Source organism: Symsagittifera roscoffensis, chromosome 6, assembly GCF_963678635.1.
Source record: "Symsagittifera roscoffensis chromosome 6, txSymRosc1.1, whole genome shotgun sequence".
In the NCBI taxonomy this organism is placed as follows: domain Eukaryota; kingdom Metazoa; phylum Xenacoelomorpha; order Acoela; family Convolutidae; genus Symsagittifera; species Symsagittifera roscoffensis.
Genome location: NC_087067.1, coordinates 12,693,438 through 12,710,980, shown reverse-complemented (window position 1 = coordinate 12,710,980; position 17,543 = coordinate 12,693,438). Strand labels below are relative to the sequence as shown.

Here is a 17,543-nt window from a genome sequence, read left to right as displayed (position 1 = left end):
CCAAAAGTAGCGCCAATATTTGCGACTTGGGTCAGAAAAAAAAGTTCACTTCGTATTAAGACACTACGCTGCGCATGTGTAAACATTGCAGTTTCCTTAGAATGCCATGTGCTAAAACTTACAATTCCAAATGCAACAGACAGCATAGTCTGCTTCTTGTGATTCATATTCTGCGGAATGTGCGGTCTCTTCGGCAACAAAGCCGATCCAGCAACGGTCCAAAATGTCAGGTGCTTCTGACCGACAGACACAAAATGCGAATCAGAGTCTGGTCTAAACTGTGCAGTGAATACCCTGTTTGGTCCAGTGGGGATTTTGGACACTTTCAAAGCCTCTTGCCACTTCCATACAACTAGAGTGTGATCGGGGTCTAGACCAACAGTGCACAAATAGCGACCACTGCTGCTGAAGTCTAACATGCATACACCTCGTGAATGACCATCGCTGAAAATCACAAGCTTCGATTAGTCTCCAAGCGAGTTAAGTTGAGTTACAGTCTTACTGACAAAATAAAATAGCGGCGAGGGCAGTGGTAAGGAAAGTGATACTGAAGAGGTTAAGTATGCACCTCTAAACCTAAAAGTCGTTGGTTCGAGGCCCACCACAATCCGTGCTCGTTTTTTGAGGCAACATTACACAAAACCGTTTCTACGTTTAAGAGCCGAACATCTCGAGACATCCAACAGGTCGATTTATTAACAAATCTGAACTGATAAGACAAAACTTGTTAGAAAATCTTGTTTCGCAGAGTGCCCATAGTATTGCATTAGAAGGCAAAGCGGATTTTCTCACAAAGTTTATTACAATACAAACGTAATATGGCAAATTATCGAAGCTTGGAAAAGAGTAATGAACGCAAGTAAACATAAAACACTGACTTTCTAGAAAAATCTTCAACTTTTAAATTTAAAGAAAAAAATATAGATGCCATTTAAGCTCTTTGAATTTCTAAAACAATTTATGATTGGCGCTTTTCTGATATTATGAGCCCAACTAGAGAAAAATGGATCAATAGGTAAACTTTTTATTCCGCTGCAAATCTAAAAGTTAAATTCCACTTTCGAAACTAGAAATCGTTCACGCTGTTTTGCTCCATTTCCACGTTCGTATTTGGAGAGTGCTATTAACGTAGTTTTTAGCAGATGAATTTCTAACTCAAAAACTGTATATATACCTAAGCGCATTCATAAATGCATCAATATGTATGGATGCACATTTGTAGTTATTAGAGCATTTTAAGACTTTTTCGTGAAAAAAAAATCACCCATATAAAGATGAAATCACCTATATAACCTAAAAAAAATCACCTATCTATAAGACCTATATAAGAGTCTTCACTACTTTAATTACTCCTAATCAAACGTCAATACATCAGGAAAAAAAGGAAAAGAAACAAAAAACACTTGATTTATACATGTTCTAGTTCACATCGTTGATTAACAATGACATTATTAAAACCAATTATAATTATTATCATTAATTATTTTATGATCTCTCATTTTTTGTTAAAACGAATTCGATTAGAGAAAACTGAATCAATAGGTAGTTTTTTTAGTTTTTGTGTTTTTGCTGTGAAATCTTAATAACAAAATACAATATCGAAACTAAAAAAATCAAGCTTTCATTTTTGGTAATTAGAAATAGCAAATTTCATCAAAAAAAAACGAATTGAAATTGAAAATAAAATCAAACACAGAGAAGCTGCGCTTCGCTAACACTAGAGCGAAAACACGAAAAAAACCAGTTTTATAAAGTGAAATAAGAAATAGAAAAAAAAGTCTTGAGTTAGTAGAACTTTGCTACTTAGTGGCTTCGAACCTGCGACCTCGAGATTTGGAGTCTCACTTTCTGTCCTCTCGGCCACGACCGCTTAACAATTGTCAAACACTAGTGACAAATAGAGCAGATACATACGAAAAAAAAAAAATGCCAAAGCGATGGCGCAACAAAAATGGTGCAACAAAAATGGCACCAAATACAAATAGACACAATTTTGCAAGTAATAATTTGAAATATAACAAACTGAAGGCATCCTCGCTAAATTTGCATGTAACAAATCGGAGAGCATAGCCCCATTATGTGTAAATTATGCATTTTAAAAAATTGCGAGATATATTGAGTAAGAAAATTTCTGAAAACGAGTTTTTATCATTGTATGTTGTTTGAAACAAATCACTTTTTCGGTTCATTCGATGAATTAAAAACGCATCAACTGTGTTAACTTATTACTATTAGAATGTCAAAGCAGATGCAATCAAAAATCCAGATGACTACAAAAATGAAGTGACTACCAATACGACGAAAGTCTACCTGTGAAAAAAGTAAAGTCATTTACGGGTTAACGTCCAGTAGAAGGTTGCATTACCCTTGCTTATTTCGATTGTATACACAAATTTGAGTTGTTAAAAACTAGCGAGAAAACGACAAAAAAACAGTTTTAACTGACTTGGTCGGGAAAAAAAAACAGTTTTATAGCATTACACTACGCTCGCTAGCCTGCTCGTGTAATGAAGCATCCGATTATCTTACTTCAGAATAGCAATGGTATCCAGAGTCGTGTGGTCCCATACATGCACAGCTGGTTTGAGTCCCACTTGCCCCGAGGCACAGACATGTTTGAGTTTAGGAAACTGACACACTGCAAGACACAGAACGTCGTCTGTATGTTCCATATAAAACTGTTGAGCACCTGAAACAATACAAAATTACTAATGTTGAACTAGATTTTTATTTATTTAATTAATATTGGATTTTTTAGTCAGCGCTATTGCTGAATTTGATAAAAGCACGCTCAAAAATTTTCATTTTTTTTCGAAAATTTCCAAACGATGCGAGCCTATTTTCCCTCAAGTAAACAATTATTCCAATATCTGTACATGGAGATATCTTATATCTCTTACATTGGAGATAGTTTTATATAACTCTTGGAACAAATAAATAAATACTTCACAACTAACCAGATTCAAGGTTCTGCACAATACAGACAGCTGCTGCGTGATACACAATATCCTTGCCCTCATTCACTAAGTGCAAATTATTTCGAGTGTCACAACCACGATAGCCAATCACATGCTCCAAATCCAATCCAACGATCTCATCTTTAGACGATTTCTTTGAATTAGATAAGACTATCTGATGTTCTCTCGGCTTTGCTCGTGAAATTGCACTCCTTTCTGATATTTTTGAATCGTCTTGTTGCTTTTCTTTTTTGCTTTTAAGCACCTCGCGTGACGAGGGGTAAATTTTAGCATCAAAATCAATTTCACATTCCCTTTGAACATCGCTATCAAACCCTTCTAGGTCCGTATCGCCGAAAGAGACGTCACTATCTCCCGAATCGATACTGAATTTACTCGAATCTGATTGGACACGAGGTGTGTCGGCAGATTGGTCAGTCGAGGTAATTGCACTCTTATTGCGCCATATCATGACAGAAGTGTCTGCTCCGCCTACTGACACCAGATGAGACCCATCTGGGATCCAGCGGACGTTGGTCACGTGAGCGGAGTGGCCAGCGTATTGCTTGAACTTGGCAAACTTTCCCTAAACCAACTCAAACAGTAAGTATTGTGACCAAAATGATTGAAGTTAAGATAATTAAGAAACGATCTGTAGATTTTAAATCTCACTTCAGAGCATTTGTCAATTTTAAAATCATTTGGCACGGATCTCCAACCAAGAATCTACAGCTCAAGGATCTCACCAGTCAAGTACTCGAGCACAGCAGCAAGGTAGACTGGGGCTCCAGCACCAATACACCTACTTGTTCCGACCACTTGACAAAAAGGTACGAAACTATGGTACAGGGCGTGCCCCCCCCTCAATTTTGCACAACTAAGCAATAATTGATATAATTTGGTTGCGTTTGATGGCTTTACTTATTCTTAGGTCTTCCTTCAGAGTTAATTGTGTCTACATAATAATCATCTTTATGTCATAACTGCGTCATAATCAGGGGCGGATCTAGGATTTTCTCGACGGGGGAGGTGGGCGGATTTCAAAAAATTTTGACCTTTTTTAGGTGAGTTCTTCCAAATCACTATAAAAACCTCATTTTGACCAAATTTTTGGCGCCCCAGGCATACTTTTAAACAGGCAGGCCAAAAAACGCGTTTTTAGGCACTTTTTGGTAAATGTTGACCAAAAAATTGCGTTTTTTCGGCGCGTGCTCCCCCTCAAAATTGGTGTATTTTAGCGCCAAAGGCGTCTTTAGAAACATTTTAGGGTCAGCCAGCCATAAATGGATATCTCAAAATAGTACAAATGGGGACCCTTTGGCTCGGCAGCGGTTCGAATCCTAAAACCGCTGGTGGTGATAATAATAAAAATTTCCATAAGATACAAGGCAGTTGAAGCCGCTTTTGCACAATGTTTTTTTTTCAAAAATGCCGTACGACTAACGTTTAGCTTACCTTAGCTGGGAAGTTGAACAATTTCACAAATCCGAAGTCGTCACCAGTAGCTATTAAGTTATCGAATCTACTGCACGCATTCACATCAGTGACGTCACATCTTGGTGGCCATATACCCTCTACACAGTGACCCAACACGCAAGTCCACGAAGACCATGGCATGGACTCTACCACATCATTTCGGAGGGAGATTCTCTTTCCTCTTGGAGCTTCGAAGAAGAGAAGTTCCTTGGCACCCGATGTGACCATTAGTAGTTTTTCTACGACAAAAGGTTGAAATTTATGTAGAATTTTGCCCTCTTGTTTTGTACAAAACATGGTTGCTATCGTAAACAATATGGTAATAATCATGTTTTGTACTTTTTTTTTACAAAACATGATTATTACCATATTTTTTTCTCGTTCTTTAGAATTTCAATACCAGCAGGTACAGTGAATCAAATCAAAACGTTATAAGAAATCGAAACAGGTAAAGTGTAATTTAAACCACAAACTGATTATTTAGTCTAATTAGCCATTTACTGAAGACAATCAATGATCCTTAAAAGTATGTTACAATTTAGTGGGAAACTTTCACAGAGGCGAAGCGGAGATTTCAATCATTTACGATGGAAAAATGAATGTATATAAAGTAACGATGAATCCATTTACGATAGCTTTCCATCATTTACGATAGAGAAATGAATGTATATAACGTAACGATGATAAAATAACGATGAATCGACTAATCAAAACCTGAGCAAACAACGAATCGTTTTTGTCAAAAAATGCAAATCAAAAAAAATCTTGGAACAAAATAAACGCCATTAGAAATTTAGCAATGGCTTTCGGAATGTAAGAAAAAAGCTGATCCTTCAAAAAGTCTGCTTTGCGGAATTTAAATCGACAAAAATAAGCAGACAGTCGATAGTATAGCATAGCCGAATCTTTACAGTTAGAAACCAAAAACTGATCCCAGCCGGACTCTGGCCATTGTCATCTCAAGAATGGTGAGTGTTACGTTACCACTACGCCAAATCCGCAACATGACCCGCTTAATTTGAATTTCTCATGAAGCAAAATGGAAAAACGTGTGATATTCTGTGAACGAAGTTCTTTACGGAAAAAGTTCTTTACGTTCTTTTTGGCTGATTTTTTTTGTGAAATTTTCAACATGCTAAGAAAAAATTTGATAAAATTTACCGTGGGCTTTCACAAAAATTATATTACTGACCGCTACTATCCCAGTCTACGTGTGTTATGTAGCTGGAGGCTCCTTTACACACACCCACTCTCTTCTCACTGTTGACGTTATACACGTCCACGAAGTTGTCATGTGAGGCCACTGCTAAATACTTGGCGCTATCTGAAAAAAACTACTACATTCAAGTCTTCATTTGGGACGGATTCAATTTTTTATGTATTTACAGCAAATACCTCAAAATGCATCTAATTTTGATTCAATTTTTAGTTGTAGCATTTGGTCTCAGTTCCGAAGAACTATTTTTCATGCTTAATTAATATCTTCACTGTGATTACTCGCTATGAAAATTACTTTTTTTTCCTGCCATATCTTTTCTGAGGCCTTCGACACTCCATAATACCAGGTAAAAATGTTTGCATTTAATAAAATTATGATACCATGATGTTCAAACATCCACAAACAATAAATCTTTTCCTGATTTTGTTTGCTTAATGAGGATTATATCTGATTGAAAAGTCATGCCAATCTTACCGGGAGAAAACTTGATATCTGAAATCTCCTCTTTCCGATGATGAACTTCAACGAGCGCCTCCAATTTCTCACCCTGATCATTTCCTTCAGATGGCGGACACTTATATACACCAAAACTACCATCAATATAACCCACAGCTATAAATTCCCCATTGGGCGAAAAATCCAAGCATCTCGCGCCTTTCTGCAGTTGAAAACTCGATATCATTTTCTTGAGTTTTACACTCCATATTTTGAGTGACTTATCATCACTGACTGTTGCGATGTGATCACAATTTCTGTTCATAGCCAGACCCCATAACTCGCCTTCGTGATGACCTTGAACCAATATTGCAACAGCGCCTGATTTGTCAATTTCCAAAACTTCGCTATTTTTAGTCGCTGCTATAATCACGCCGTGTCCTATTTTGACAGCTCTGATCGAAGCTACTTTTCCTGTTATGTTCAGAGAATCTGATTTCTCGATGCTGTAGCTGCGAAGACTTTTATCAAAATTTTCGTTCCAAAGACACACGCGACCATCTTTTCCGCCGGTGACAAATCCCTGAAAAAATAAATCAAAAACAAAATCAAAAAACATTTGAAATTTAACATTTCACAGCAACCATCTCAGGCTTTGAACACGTAAATTTTTCGTCATAATCACAAAAAAATTTACAATTTGAATTTAGATACAGTTTAGAGAACATTAATGAACTAATAAACCGCATCAGGGTTACTGTACGGTTACAATGAGAACTTCTGAAAGCTGTGCCTCCAATCGCACGATAATGTCTTGTTTAAAAGAAACGCAATAATATGCTGAAACGATGCTGCAGAAATGGGTAATAAATTACTTAAAGTCTACAAAAATCGTCATAATATTTAATTTTTATAACATATGATTTGGAAGAAGAGTCGAGTTAGCCCAGTGGTAATCAAAGAAAAGCTCGTTCAGTGTTGAATTCGTCAAACAAAAGAAAAACTGGACAAATTTGGTTAATTTATCATCGATATAATTACAAAATTCATAAAAGTATGTTCTCGGATGATTTTTACTCTTTCTTTTGTTCCATTCCCAGTCGAGGGATGGGATTCATTTTAAATCCAAAAATGTTTCAAACTTTCTGAAACATTTAAAAAGTTGGTTTGAGAGAGTATCGAGTTGGCCCAGCAGTAGTCACATCCAGGATCGACTGTGAGTCGAACCCAGGTTGTTTAGTGAAAGTGAGAAATGCTTCAGGCTCATGTCAGAAACCACTGCGCCACGGCTCCCTCGATTTACTAATACTTGCAGTTTGTTTTACGTGGAGTCAGTAAAGAGAATGTTACCATTGCTGAAATGATTGGTTTGAACTATTTATACTATTACGTCATTGAATTCAATCGCTTCAATGGTAAAGCAAGAGCTGCAATGGTAAATATGTTCATCTCTTTTGTATATTACCTTCAGTGTAATTTGACTAGAAATATGACTATAAATGCTAGTAAATCGAGGGAGCCGTGGCGCAGTGGTTTCTGACATGAGCCTGAAGCATTTCTCACTTTCACTAAACAACCTGGGTTCGACTCACAGTCGATCCTGGATGTGACTACTGCTGGGCCAACTCGACACTCCCTCAAATCAACTATTTTGAATTACCACAAACTTTTGTGAAAAAAGGCTGCCCTAAAATCCGAAGAGCACTAAACTCAATATAATGAAATGGAATCCTCTTTTTTGCTTTAATATGAGCATTTAGGAAATCTGATTACCTTTTCCCAACGCTAAAAACACGACTTACTACTAAAATGCTATTAAACTAACTTATATACGAATACAACTAAGTATAACAAACAAATGCTATTATACTTTTAAAAACGAACCTCATAATTGCTGACTGCTGCGATACATGCACAGGGTCCATTTCTGTGCGCCTCAATGGCTCTCAGTAGTACATTGTCTTTCCATGCGTAGACATGTCCAGTCTCGGCACCCGTGAAACACAACTGCTCCGAGTTCCCAAAAGTCACACAACACATTGTGACCAGCTTCGCGACGGTGCCAAATGTACCTGTAATTAGATTAAGACCATTTATTCATGAGAAGAACCAGCTCTTTAGCGAGAAGCACTGATGTGCCAATGCTTCAAAAATCAGGCACATTTTTGGTTCTTTTTTCGACTGATCAATGTTGCCAGACTATCCAGCAACGAGCACTTGGATTTTGGTCGGCCTAGAAGCAACGACCTCGCAACTGATATGCAGCGGGCTTTAGCCACTTCCACAATTTTCATCGTGGCAACCATAAGAAAAATTTAAGGCTGATATAAAAACAGTCAATTATCAGATTAAGCTAAAACCTTTTCAACGTTAAGGAAAATTAGAGAATATATGGATCAAAAAATGAAACATAGCCAACTGACAGTTGGAAAAAAGTAATGAACGCAAGGCCGGAAACTAAAAAAAAACTGACTTGTTTTTTTTTTCCAAAAATCTTCAACTTTTGAATTCCGATGAAAAAATAGATGGCCTTAAAGCTCCTTAAATTTGTAGAACAATTTATGATGGACACTTTTTTGTTAAAACTAACCCAATTTGAGAAAACTGGATCAATAGGTATAAGTTTTATTTCGCTGGGAAATCTGATAATTAATTTCCAATTTCGAAATTAGAAGTTCATCACGTTTTTCGTGAACTATACAATTTTGCTGTTCGACAGTGGAGTTTGCCTTCCTTTTAACAATAGAAAGGCACTGAACTTAAAAATAAATGAAAAGTCAAACTGCAAAAAATTAAAATTGGGAGTGAACAAATAATTTCTTACATTCAAAAAAATCTTACAAATAAATTCTACTTTCGAAATTGGAAATCGTTCACGTTTTTGCACGCCATTTCTACGTATGTATTTGGAGAAGAATTTTTACATCACTTTCAGCAGAAGAATTTCAATTGAACTCAAAAAAAGCATATATATTTAAGTGCATTCATGACTGCAACAATATGTATGAATGCACATGTAGTTATTAGAGACCTTTAAGACTTTTCCGGAAAAAAAACAACAAAAAATCATCAAGACCTATATAAGAGTACTCATTACGTTCATTACTCTTAAAAACGACTGATTAACCAATAAAGTTTTAGCGAAGCGAAAAGAAGCTGAAATATACTGAAAAATATCCTTTTGCTTATGCAGGAAAAATATGTTCAGGTTGGCAAAGAGTCAATGAACGCAAAGAAACAGAAAAAACTAACCTATTTTTGTAAATACTTCAACTTAAGTAAAAAATATATAGCTTTACAGCTCTTTGAATTTCATGAACAATTTATGGTTGACAAAATTAACTCAAATTGGGAAGACTGGATCAACAGGTTGAGTTTCTAATCCGCAGGAAAGTAAAAATGAATCAAATTCCACTTTTGAAACAGAAATCGATCACATTTTCTATGCCATTTCCTCTTTCGTAATTGGAGAGCAAAATTTGCCTTTCTTTTAGCAAATGAAGTTGAATTGCACTCAAAAAGTGCACATATACTTAAGAGCACTAATAGGAGCATTAATATATACGAGAGGACTTTCTGTAGTTATTAGAGCGTTTTAATACTTTTCCTAAAAAAAACGTACAAAAATCACCACGACCTATATAAATGTGAACTACGTTCAGCGGCTCTTAAAAACAATTAACACAGGGGCGCAGCAAATCTTTACACTACTTGCCTTCAAATTTAAAAGAAAAAATATATGCCCTTAAAGCTCTACGAAATGGAAGAACAATTTCTGACGAAACAAACTCAATGAGAAAACTGGATTGATAGACAAATTTTCTATTCCGCTCGAACAGTAAAAATCCGCTTTCAAATTTAGAAATAGTTTACACTTTTCATGACGCTTACACTTTTGAAAATGTTAGATTGTGGAGTTTTCCTTCCTTTAAACAAAAATGAACCGAACTTGAAAAAAAAGCAAAAGACAAACCGATAAAAATCAAATTTGATTCAACTAATTTTACGAACAATTCCTAGCAGAAAAAAAACAAAAAAAAATATCACGGCCTTTATAAATGTCTTCACTACGTTCATTGACACATAAATAATCTTGAAAAACTCAATTACAAAAATGACTTTATTTTGTCACTAATGCTGTTCAATTCTGGGAACACACATCCAGCAATACAATCGCCCAAACGCAAAAATTAAGTAACTAAGCCGAAACCATTTAAAGCTGAATCAAGCTTTTAAGCAAAAAATATATTTTTACAAAATCAGGTTTAGTAAACGAACAAAGTAGACTAATAAATCAAAAAATATTGCTCACAGCGTGAAAAAAAATCAGTCAAGTGGCAGCTAAACCGATAAAACATAATCGAACAAACGACAGGCCGGCAGTTTTAAAAAAAACAACAGACAGTTAAAAAGAGTCAACGAAGGTAAGGAAACAGAAAAGGGATCAATTGAGCAATCCCCCTTTTCCCCGGTGGGGGAGATAATTATAATTCAATAGTTACTTGATGCATGTTTTTAGCCACTTGAAAATAATTTGAAAAATATGAAACCATGAGCCAGATTCTTCAACGAATATGGAACGCCAAATTTCAGTACATCAAAATTCTAAATATACTTTCAGAGTTTTAAAAAAAATAAATTTAACAGATGCAATTAAAGGAAAAATTATATTCCGTACATTATTTTGGTGATGCAGAGAACATTTTTGGTCATCAGGTTCAAAATTAGAGCACCAACACAGGTAACTACTTATTTCCTCGATGCAATGGTTACCCAAAAAAAATCGCCACAAGAAAATAAGTCTCAGTCGGTAAATTGATTGCGTTCAATGAACAGATCAAACATCTGCATGCATTCGATAAGCTACAAAAATATATGGCTTCACATTTCTGTAAATGAATTTACCGAACACTTGGTGCGTGATACTTTTTTGAAAAAATTGCGAAAAATGGATCAATAGGTAAAGTTTTTAAAACGCTGGAAAATCTGGAAATAAAAATCCACTTCCGAAATTGAAAGTTGATCACGTTTTTCGCGACTTAAACATTTACCAAAAATTGGTCAGCGTAACTTGCCTAAATTTAAGCAGATGAATATGAATTAAACTCAAATAGTGCATCTGCAGTATTGATTGAAATTATCCGGAAACAAAACGAACAAAACTTCAAATGCGTTTTTGGGTTAAGATTAAACACAAAGTGAAGTAGACAAAAGTTGCTGAAATTTTTCGGAAAATTTTAGCAGAATTAATATGGTGCAACTACAGGGTGAATTGATGAGCACGTTATATCAAACCAAGTCACTTACACAGCCCAACGAAGTTCTAAAAAAGTAAAATCTCCAAAAATTTGTAAAATCGAACACATTTCAGCGTAATAGCCGAAAAAGTGCTATTTTTACAAAATTAAACGAAAAAATCTTTGCTAAAAACAAATTTGAAAAGTTTTCCGCAAAAATTTGGAGATTTTTCCTTTCTAGAACTCTGTTGAAATGTGTAGGACTTGGTTTGATATCTTTTGATCATCAATTCACTTGGTAGTTTTTAGCATTCCTTTTGATTAACCAAAAGATCTAAAATGGCCCATTCAAAGCAACTTTTGTCCTCACTTTTGTCTAACCTTCACCAAATTTTAGAAAAACACGTGTCAAGTTTCAAATTTTGTTCGTTTTGTCCGGCTAATTTAAATCAGCACTGTATACCTATTAAGAATGAAAGCACTTCTATAAAACATTTCAAAACTTTCAAGTTCATCGACTCTGGAACATTTTGAAAAAAAAATAACTCCCAATTCAACTGTAAAAGCAAACGACGGATCTAGTATTTTTTGTTACAAAACTGGCAATCGACTATCCTCTTTCCAAATCCGAACATGATGGGGTTACAAACAAAAAAGGGATCGACCTAACTTCTCTTATCACACTATTATTTCTCTTTCCTACGGAACGTTCCGTCTCATCAATGCGTTAAGTTCCACCTTCTTTCACCGCTTAGAGCCAGATGTATCAATCAATTAATGTAACAATTATAAATTTCAAAAAACTGCGAGTTGGTTCATTTGCTGAATTAAGAATCCATCAATTATGTTAATTTATTAATAATCGTTAGTCAAAGCTTATACTATCAAAAACCGTAAAGGTGCCATCAATATTTGCGACTTAGGTTGGAAAAAAAGAATAGCCGTACTACTTACACTACGCTCGCAAGTGTAATCACAATTTGAATTGAATAGCTTCAAACTTTGAGTCCAGACCAATAAAACTAAAAACAAAAAACTCGGCCAAAGGTTAGACCCTATATTTCTCAAACATTATATGGTAAAAAAGCACCAAAGACACCAAAGTCTTGGGAGGTAAATTAAGATGATGTTTAAGATGATTTCTGACCATCCCTGTATGCCAACTTAAATTTTGGTTCAATATCTGATCGATTTTTGAAATAAAAAAACTTTCGACCGGCGGCAATTCTACAATCTGAGGGCGCCACCAAAAATACTCAACATTTTTTCAACTACACTTGAAATATCTATGTTTTAAAACAATCCGGGTTGAACATACCTCGTTTTGTGGTGAGTCCGCCACCTGTCTGTGTTAGAAACTTGATATGCTTCACGCCACAAATGACCAGCTTGTCGGTATTGAAGGGGTTGAATTTCACTGCCAGAATTTTGTCTTTGTGGCCTCTAAAAAAGTTTTTTCTTTGAGAAACCATTAAAACATTAAAACCAGCGACAAGTTTCGAATTTCAGAAGAAAAACATATCACCCTAAAGCTTTTTAATATCAAATTGTTTTTTTAACTGTCAATTTTTTTTATTAAACTTATTAAACTAACACTATTGGGACAACAAATCTAGCTCAATAGTTTTATACTCCATTGGGAAATCTGAAAATCTAGTTTTGAAACAAATTTAATCATGTTTTATCGCTCCTTTGGCACTTTCGTCAATGTAGATTGTAATTTACTTTTCCTGTAAGCAAATGAAATTAAACTGAACTGATCAGATTTGAGCAAAAAAATCTTGAAGACTTTTTCGTTTAAAAAAGAAAAGAGAATATTTTTATTTGGGTCATGTTTCTTTTCTTTTTCCTAAATATAAAAGAATTCAGTTCCTACATTGTCTTCAAAAATACAAAACACAGTATTTTGGTTTATTTGGATTCAAAATCTAGAAAATAGTTTCTAATCCTTTGAAACTTTGTAAGTATAAAACGTAATTCTCGTTCAAAAAAAAACTACACAAACTACTGACTCGTTTTTTTTTTGAAAAAATCTCAGCTTTCGAATTTCCAACAAAAAATTATATGACCTAAAGCTCTTACAATTTCTTGTACAATACAGGATAGTCACTTTTCTCATAAAATTAACCCAATTTGAGAAAACTGGATCAATGGGTAAAAATTTAAAAAATGGGTGAAATTAAACTGAACTGATCAGATTTGAGCAAAAAAATCTTGAAGACTTTTTCGTTTAAAAAAGAAAAGAGAATATTTTTATTTGGGTCATGTTTCTTTTCTTTTTCCTAAATATAAAAGAATTCAGTTCCTACATTGCCTTCAAAAATACAAAACACAGCATTTTGGTTTATTTGGATTCAAAATCTAGAAAATAGTTTCTAATCCTTTGAAACTTTGTAAGTATAAAACGTAATTCTCATTCAAAAAAAAAACAAACTATACAAACTACTGACTCGTTTTTTTTGAAAAAATCTCAGCTTTCGAATTTCCAACAAAAAATTATATGACCTAAAGCTCTTACAATTTCTTGTACAATACATGATAGTCACTTTTCTCATAAAATTAACCCAATTTGAGAAAACTGGATCAATGGGTAAAATTTTAAAAAATTTTGAAAACAAACTCTTAAAAAATGATTGAAAACAACCTTTTTCTGAAAACAAAACGAAAGCCAATTAAACAAATTTACTCTATTTATAGAACTAAGTTATCTCAGAGTTGAGCAAAATATTCCATTTGACTTTTGGTATTATCGATCTTATTTATGCTACTATTACCTTATGTCAATTGTCTCCCACGACCGAGAAAACAACCAAAAATTCACACGAGCATAGCCAACAGGAAATTGCAAAACGGTTCAAGCACTAAATTGAGTTTTTTTCTGAAAAAATTTTCAACTTAAGTTCATCTGTAGTTATTAGACTTTTTCTGAAAAAATAAAAACAAAAAAAAAACGAATTCAATATAAAAGTCTTCCTGCGTTCATCGACTCTTAAAAACCAGTTTTTTTTCGAATTGAAAGTCATTCACGCCTTTCGCGCATTTTAATTTACTGTCACTTAAATCAGAGCTTAAAACAGTTCAAATTTAATTTCCCTTTAAAATGCTGGTACCAAGTTTTTAAGGTCCCAGATGAAGAAATTTTTTTTCTATTTCTGTTCAAATCTATACCACATAACATACGATATATTTCCCTTCTTATCATAACACATACAACAGAAGTAACACCAGCTGTCAAATTTCTCCTACCGAACAGAGGCTAGTTTTTCTCCTTTTCTCCATTCCCACACATGGACAGTGTGGTGCTCATCTAGAGAGACAGCCACCAGTCTCTTGCCCCCGTCCAGACTGGAGAAGTCCACACAACACACTCCCCTAGACATGTCCCCCCTCAGAATGGAGACACATTTCATGGTTACACAATCCCATACGTGCACAGAGGCCGACTTGCCAACCTAGACAAAAAAAACAGAGAATGTACTTCAATTAAACACAGAGGCTTCTCAACACTTCATACAACACAATCATAAGGAATGAAAAACGTTGAAAAAAACTAGGTGAGCGAAACATTTCGAATAACTTGCTGAAACACGCCCAGGGTCCAGCTAAAGCTGGATGTACGTATTTAATATTTTCTTAATTTGTTTTAATGCGGTACGAGATGCGCAATTTCAAAAACTGGACTTGGCCCAAAACCTTAGTTGTTTCTCTACGAAATTAAATGAAAAAAGTGAAAATTTGACATTTGGAGTTTTCCCAAAGACAGAACATTTCTTTTACAAAAATTAAGCAGAGGCCGCTTCTGCAGGAAAAATTCGCGCAACCCATTTTTTTTCGACTGAATTTTTCATCTCAGATTTGATAGGGTAGTTTTTTAGAAAAAAATCAAAAACTTTCAAGGAAACAGTCAAAGTTAAAAAATTGACTTTCCGAAATTCTTGAATTTTTTCTGCTAAAAGCAGGTAGTGGTCAGTAAATTAGAGAAGATTCCCAAAATCAGGTTTTTCGAGTGAACACAGCCTGAGATTGTCACGATAACTTTCAAAACTTTCGAAAAAAAGGTCCGAAACTGGGCGTAGCAAATTACAAAGCTAAGCTTTCAACAATCTTTTGTGTCGATTAAACCTATGATATAAAATTTGGCAGAATAGTTATCGAGTAACGTCCATTAATCGGTCAACAAATCGGATAGTAGAAATTTCCGACAATCAGGGTTTTTTGTTTCAAAAAATTCGAACGTGGCCGCTAATGCCGAAGAGATTCGCCCAACCTGTTATTTCGATTGAACTCAAAAACCCAGGTTTGGCAGAGTAGTTCTCGAGATAAGTCGAAAAGTGTTTTTGAAAAAAAGGTAAAAAGAAAAACGAAACTTTTCCGAGGGCCATAATTTTTGTGTCAACATTTTTTTGGCCATGTCGCGTATGCTCAAGAGCTTCTCACAACCCTCAAACGCTCAAAACTTCAAAAAGTTTTAGGTCATTTCTTGTTTTAGGTTTATCATGCTGATATTTAGTACACATGACTGGCCCGCGTGGTACAAAAGCAAACATCGGCAGCAAGGAGATGTCTCCCATAAAACAAAAAAAGAGAAAAAACAGCAGCCAAACCGTTGAAACATAAGTAATTATCACAAGTAAACAAAGATAATAACTTTTCTATTTAGTCAATATATTAATTGAATAAATGAACAACGGCAAGAGGCAGTTGGAAAACGGCCAACACAAAATTGGAAGAGAGTCAATCAACGCAAGTAAACAGGAAAAAAATCAACCTTCGAATTTCAAGAAAAAAATAGACGATCTTAGAGCTCTTTGAACTTCTAGAACAATTTACGATTGACATTTTTTTGAAATTAATCAAATTTGAGAAACTCTATCAAAAGGTAAGTTTTTTATATCACTGAGAAATCTGAAAACTAAATTCCATGTTCGAAACTATAGTCCGTGACATAAGTTTGAAAACAACTTTTAAACCATCAAAATTTCACTTCTAAACAGTTCTCAATTTTCAAATTTGCATACAAAAAACTTCATTCAGTTGTCTATCGTGTGTCAATTTCTCGGTGAAAAAGTGTTGTGATCACACGTCGCGCGTGAAAAATCAATTGTTTGAATTTTATCTTTCGAAAATGTTGTTTGAAGATGTGAAACTAAACGTCAAACAACTTTACGATTCCTGGCCTAAAGAACCTGGATTTAGACAAGCCTCAGCTTTGTCTCGAGCAACTATATACCGAATAGTTTTGGCAATTAAGAAAGGGAATCGGTGCAAGATAAGAAACGATAAGGGCGCCCAGCATAATTGACAAGTGATGATCGACGGTGCCTCGCGCAATTAAGCAATCACTACCCAACCCTTGCAGCTAAAGATGCAGTCAATATTTTAGAAAGAAAAAATCAAAGTTTCTTCCGGTACAGTTCAGAGTCACACAAAATCAAGCGACAAAATAAGCCTACTTTGACAGAAGAACACATGAAAAAACGAGTTGAATTTTGCTGAGAAAAACACAATTTTTTGTTTGATAACGTCTTTATTGCCGATGAGTGTCTCTTCTACCCGCACCGTAACACTCAAAAATACTGGACAAAAAATGCGGATCACAGTACCAGTCCCGAATTTTTCCATGTCTGTTATGGTCTGGTGTTCCCTTTCGGAAAAAGACAGTAATTGACAATTGTTGAGGGCAATATCGACAGCCGAAAGTACTGCTTGGTCCTCCAAGACTTCTTGCCATATGCCAATGCTCTTTTCCAACGGTTTGGGTTCTCAAACAAGATGGTGCTACAGCGCATACATCAAATTTCACAAAAGAATGGTGTCGGGACCAAAATGTAGTCATAATGCAATGGCCTGAAAACTCCCACTATCTTTTGCCATATTAAAATATTTGGAAGTAAATGAAAGATCTAGTAGAGAAGGAGGCTCCAGCAACGAAACAACAAATCAAAACGGAAATCCAGGCAGCTGCTGGTCGGATAAAACGAGAAATACGAGACAATTTGATGAAATCTGTGCACAAAAGTTTCGATCTCTGTGTAGCCTCAGGAGGTGACACAATTGACTATTAAAACAATTCGTTGCTTTGATATCATTTTTGTCTATCTCCGAACCAAAATTCGTGTTTTAGAGTTATTATTTGCCGAGAAATTTAAGGTTTTAAAAACTCTGTTTTGTCTCAAAACATAAGTCGCGGGGTATGAATTCGATCACGGTTTTTGTGAC

The 17,543-nt window shown here is 35.0% G+C and overlaps 1 protein-coding gene across 1 annotated transcript in view; it reads right to left on the bottom strand.

Moving 5' to 3' along the window:
• LOC134847527 (echinoderm microtubule-associated protein-like 6) overlaps positions 1–17,543 on the bottom strand; it is a 64,156-nt gene that overhangs the window by 28,330 nt on the left and 18,283 nt on the right. Inside the window, exons 12-20 of the mRNA XM_063864581.1 lie at positions 14,571–14,776; positions 12,643–12,767; positions 7,972–8,159; positions 6,127–6,670; positions 5,626–5,757; positions 4,413–4,672; positions 2,958–3,543; positions 2,530–2,689; positions 123–444 (exon numbers count right to left, since the gene is read on the bottom strand). Coding sequence (XP_063720651.1) covers positions 123–444; positions 2,530–2,689; positions 2,958–3,543; positions 4,413–4,672; positions 5,626–5,757; positions 6,127–6,670; positions 7,972–8,159; positions 12,643–12,767; positions 14,571–14,776 — 2,523 coding nt within the window. The remainder of the gene's footprint in view (positions 1–122; positions 445–2,529; positions 2,690–2,957; positions 3,544–4,412; positions 4,673–5,625; positions 5,758–6,126; positions 6,671–7,971; positions 8,160–12,642; positions 12,768–14,570; positions 14,777–17,543) is intronic.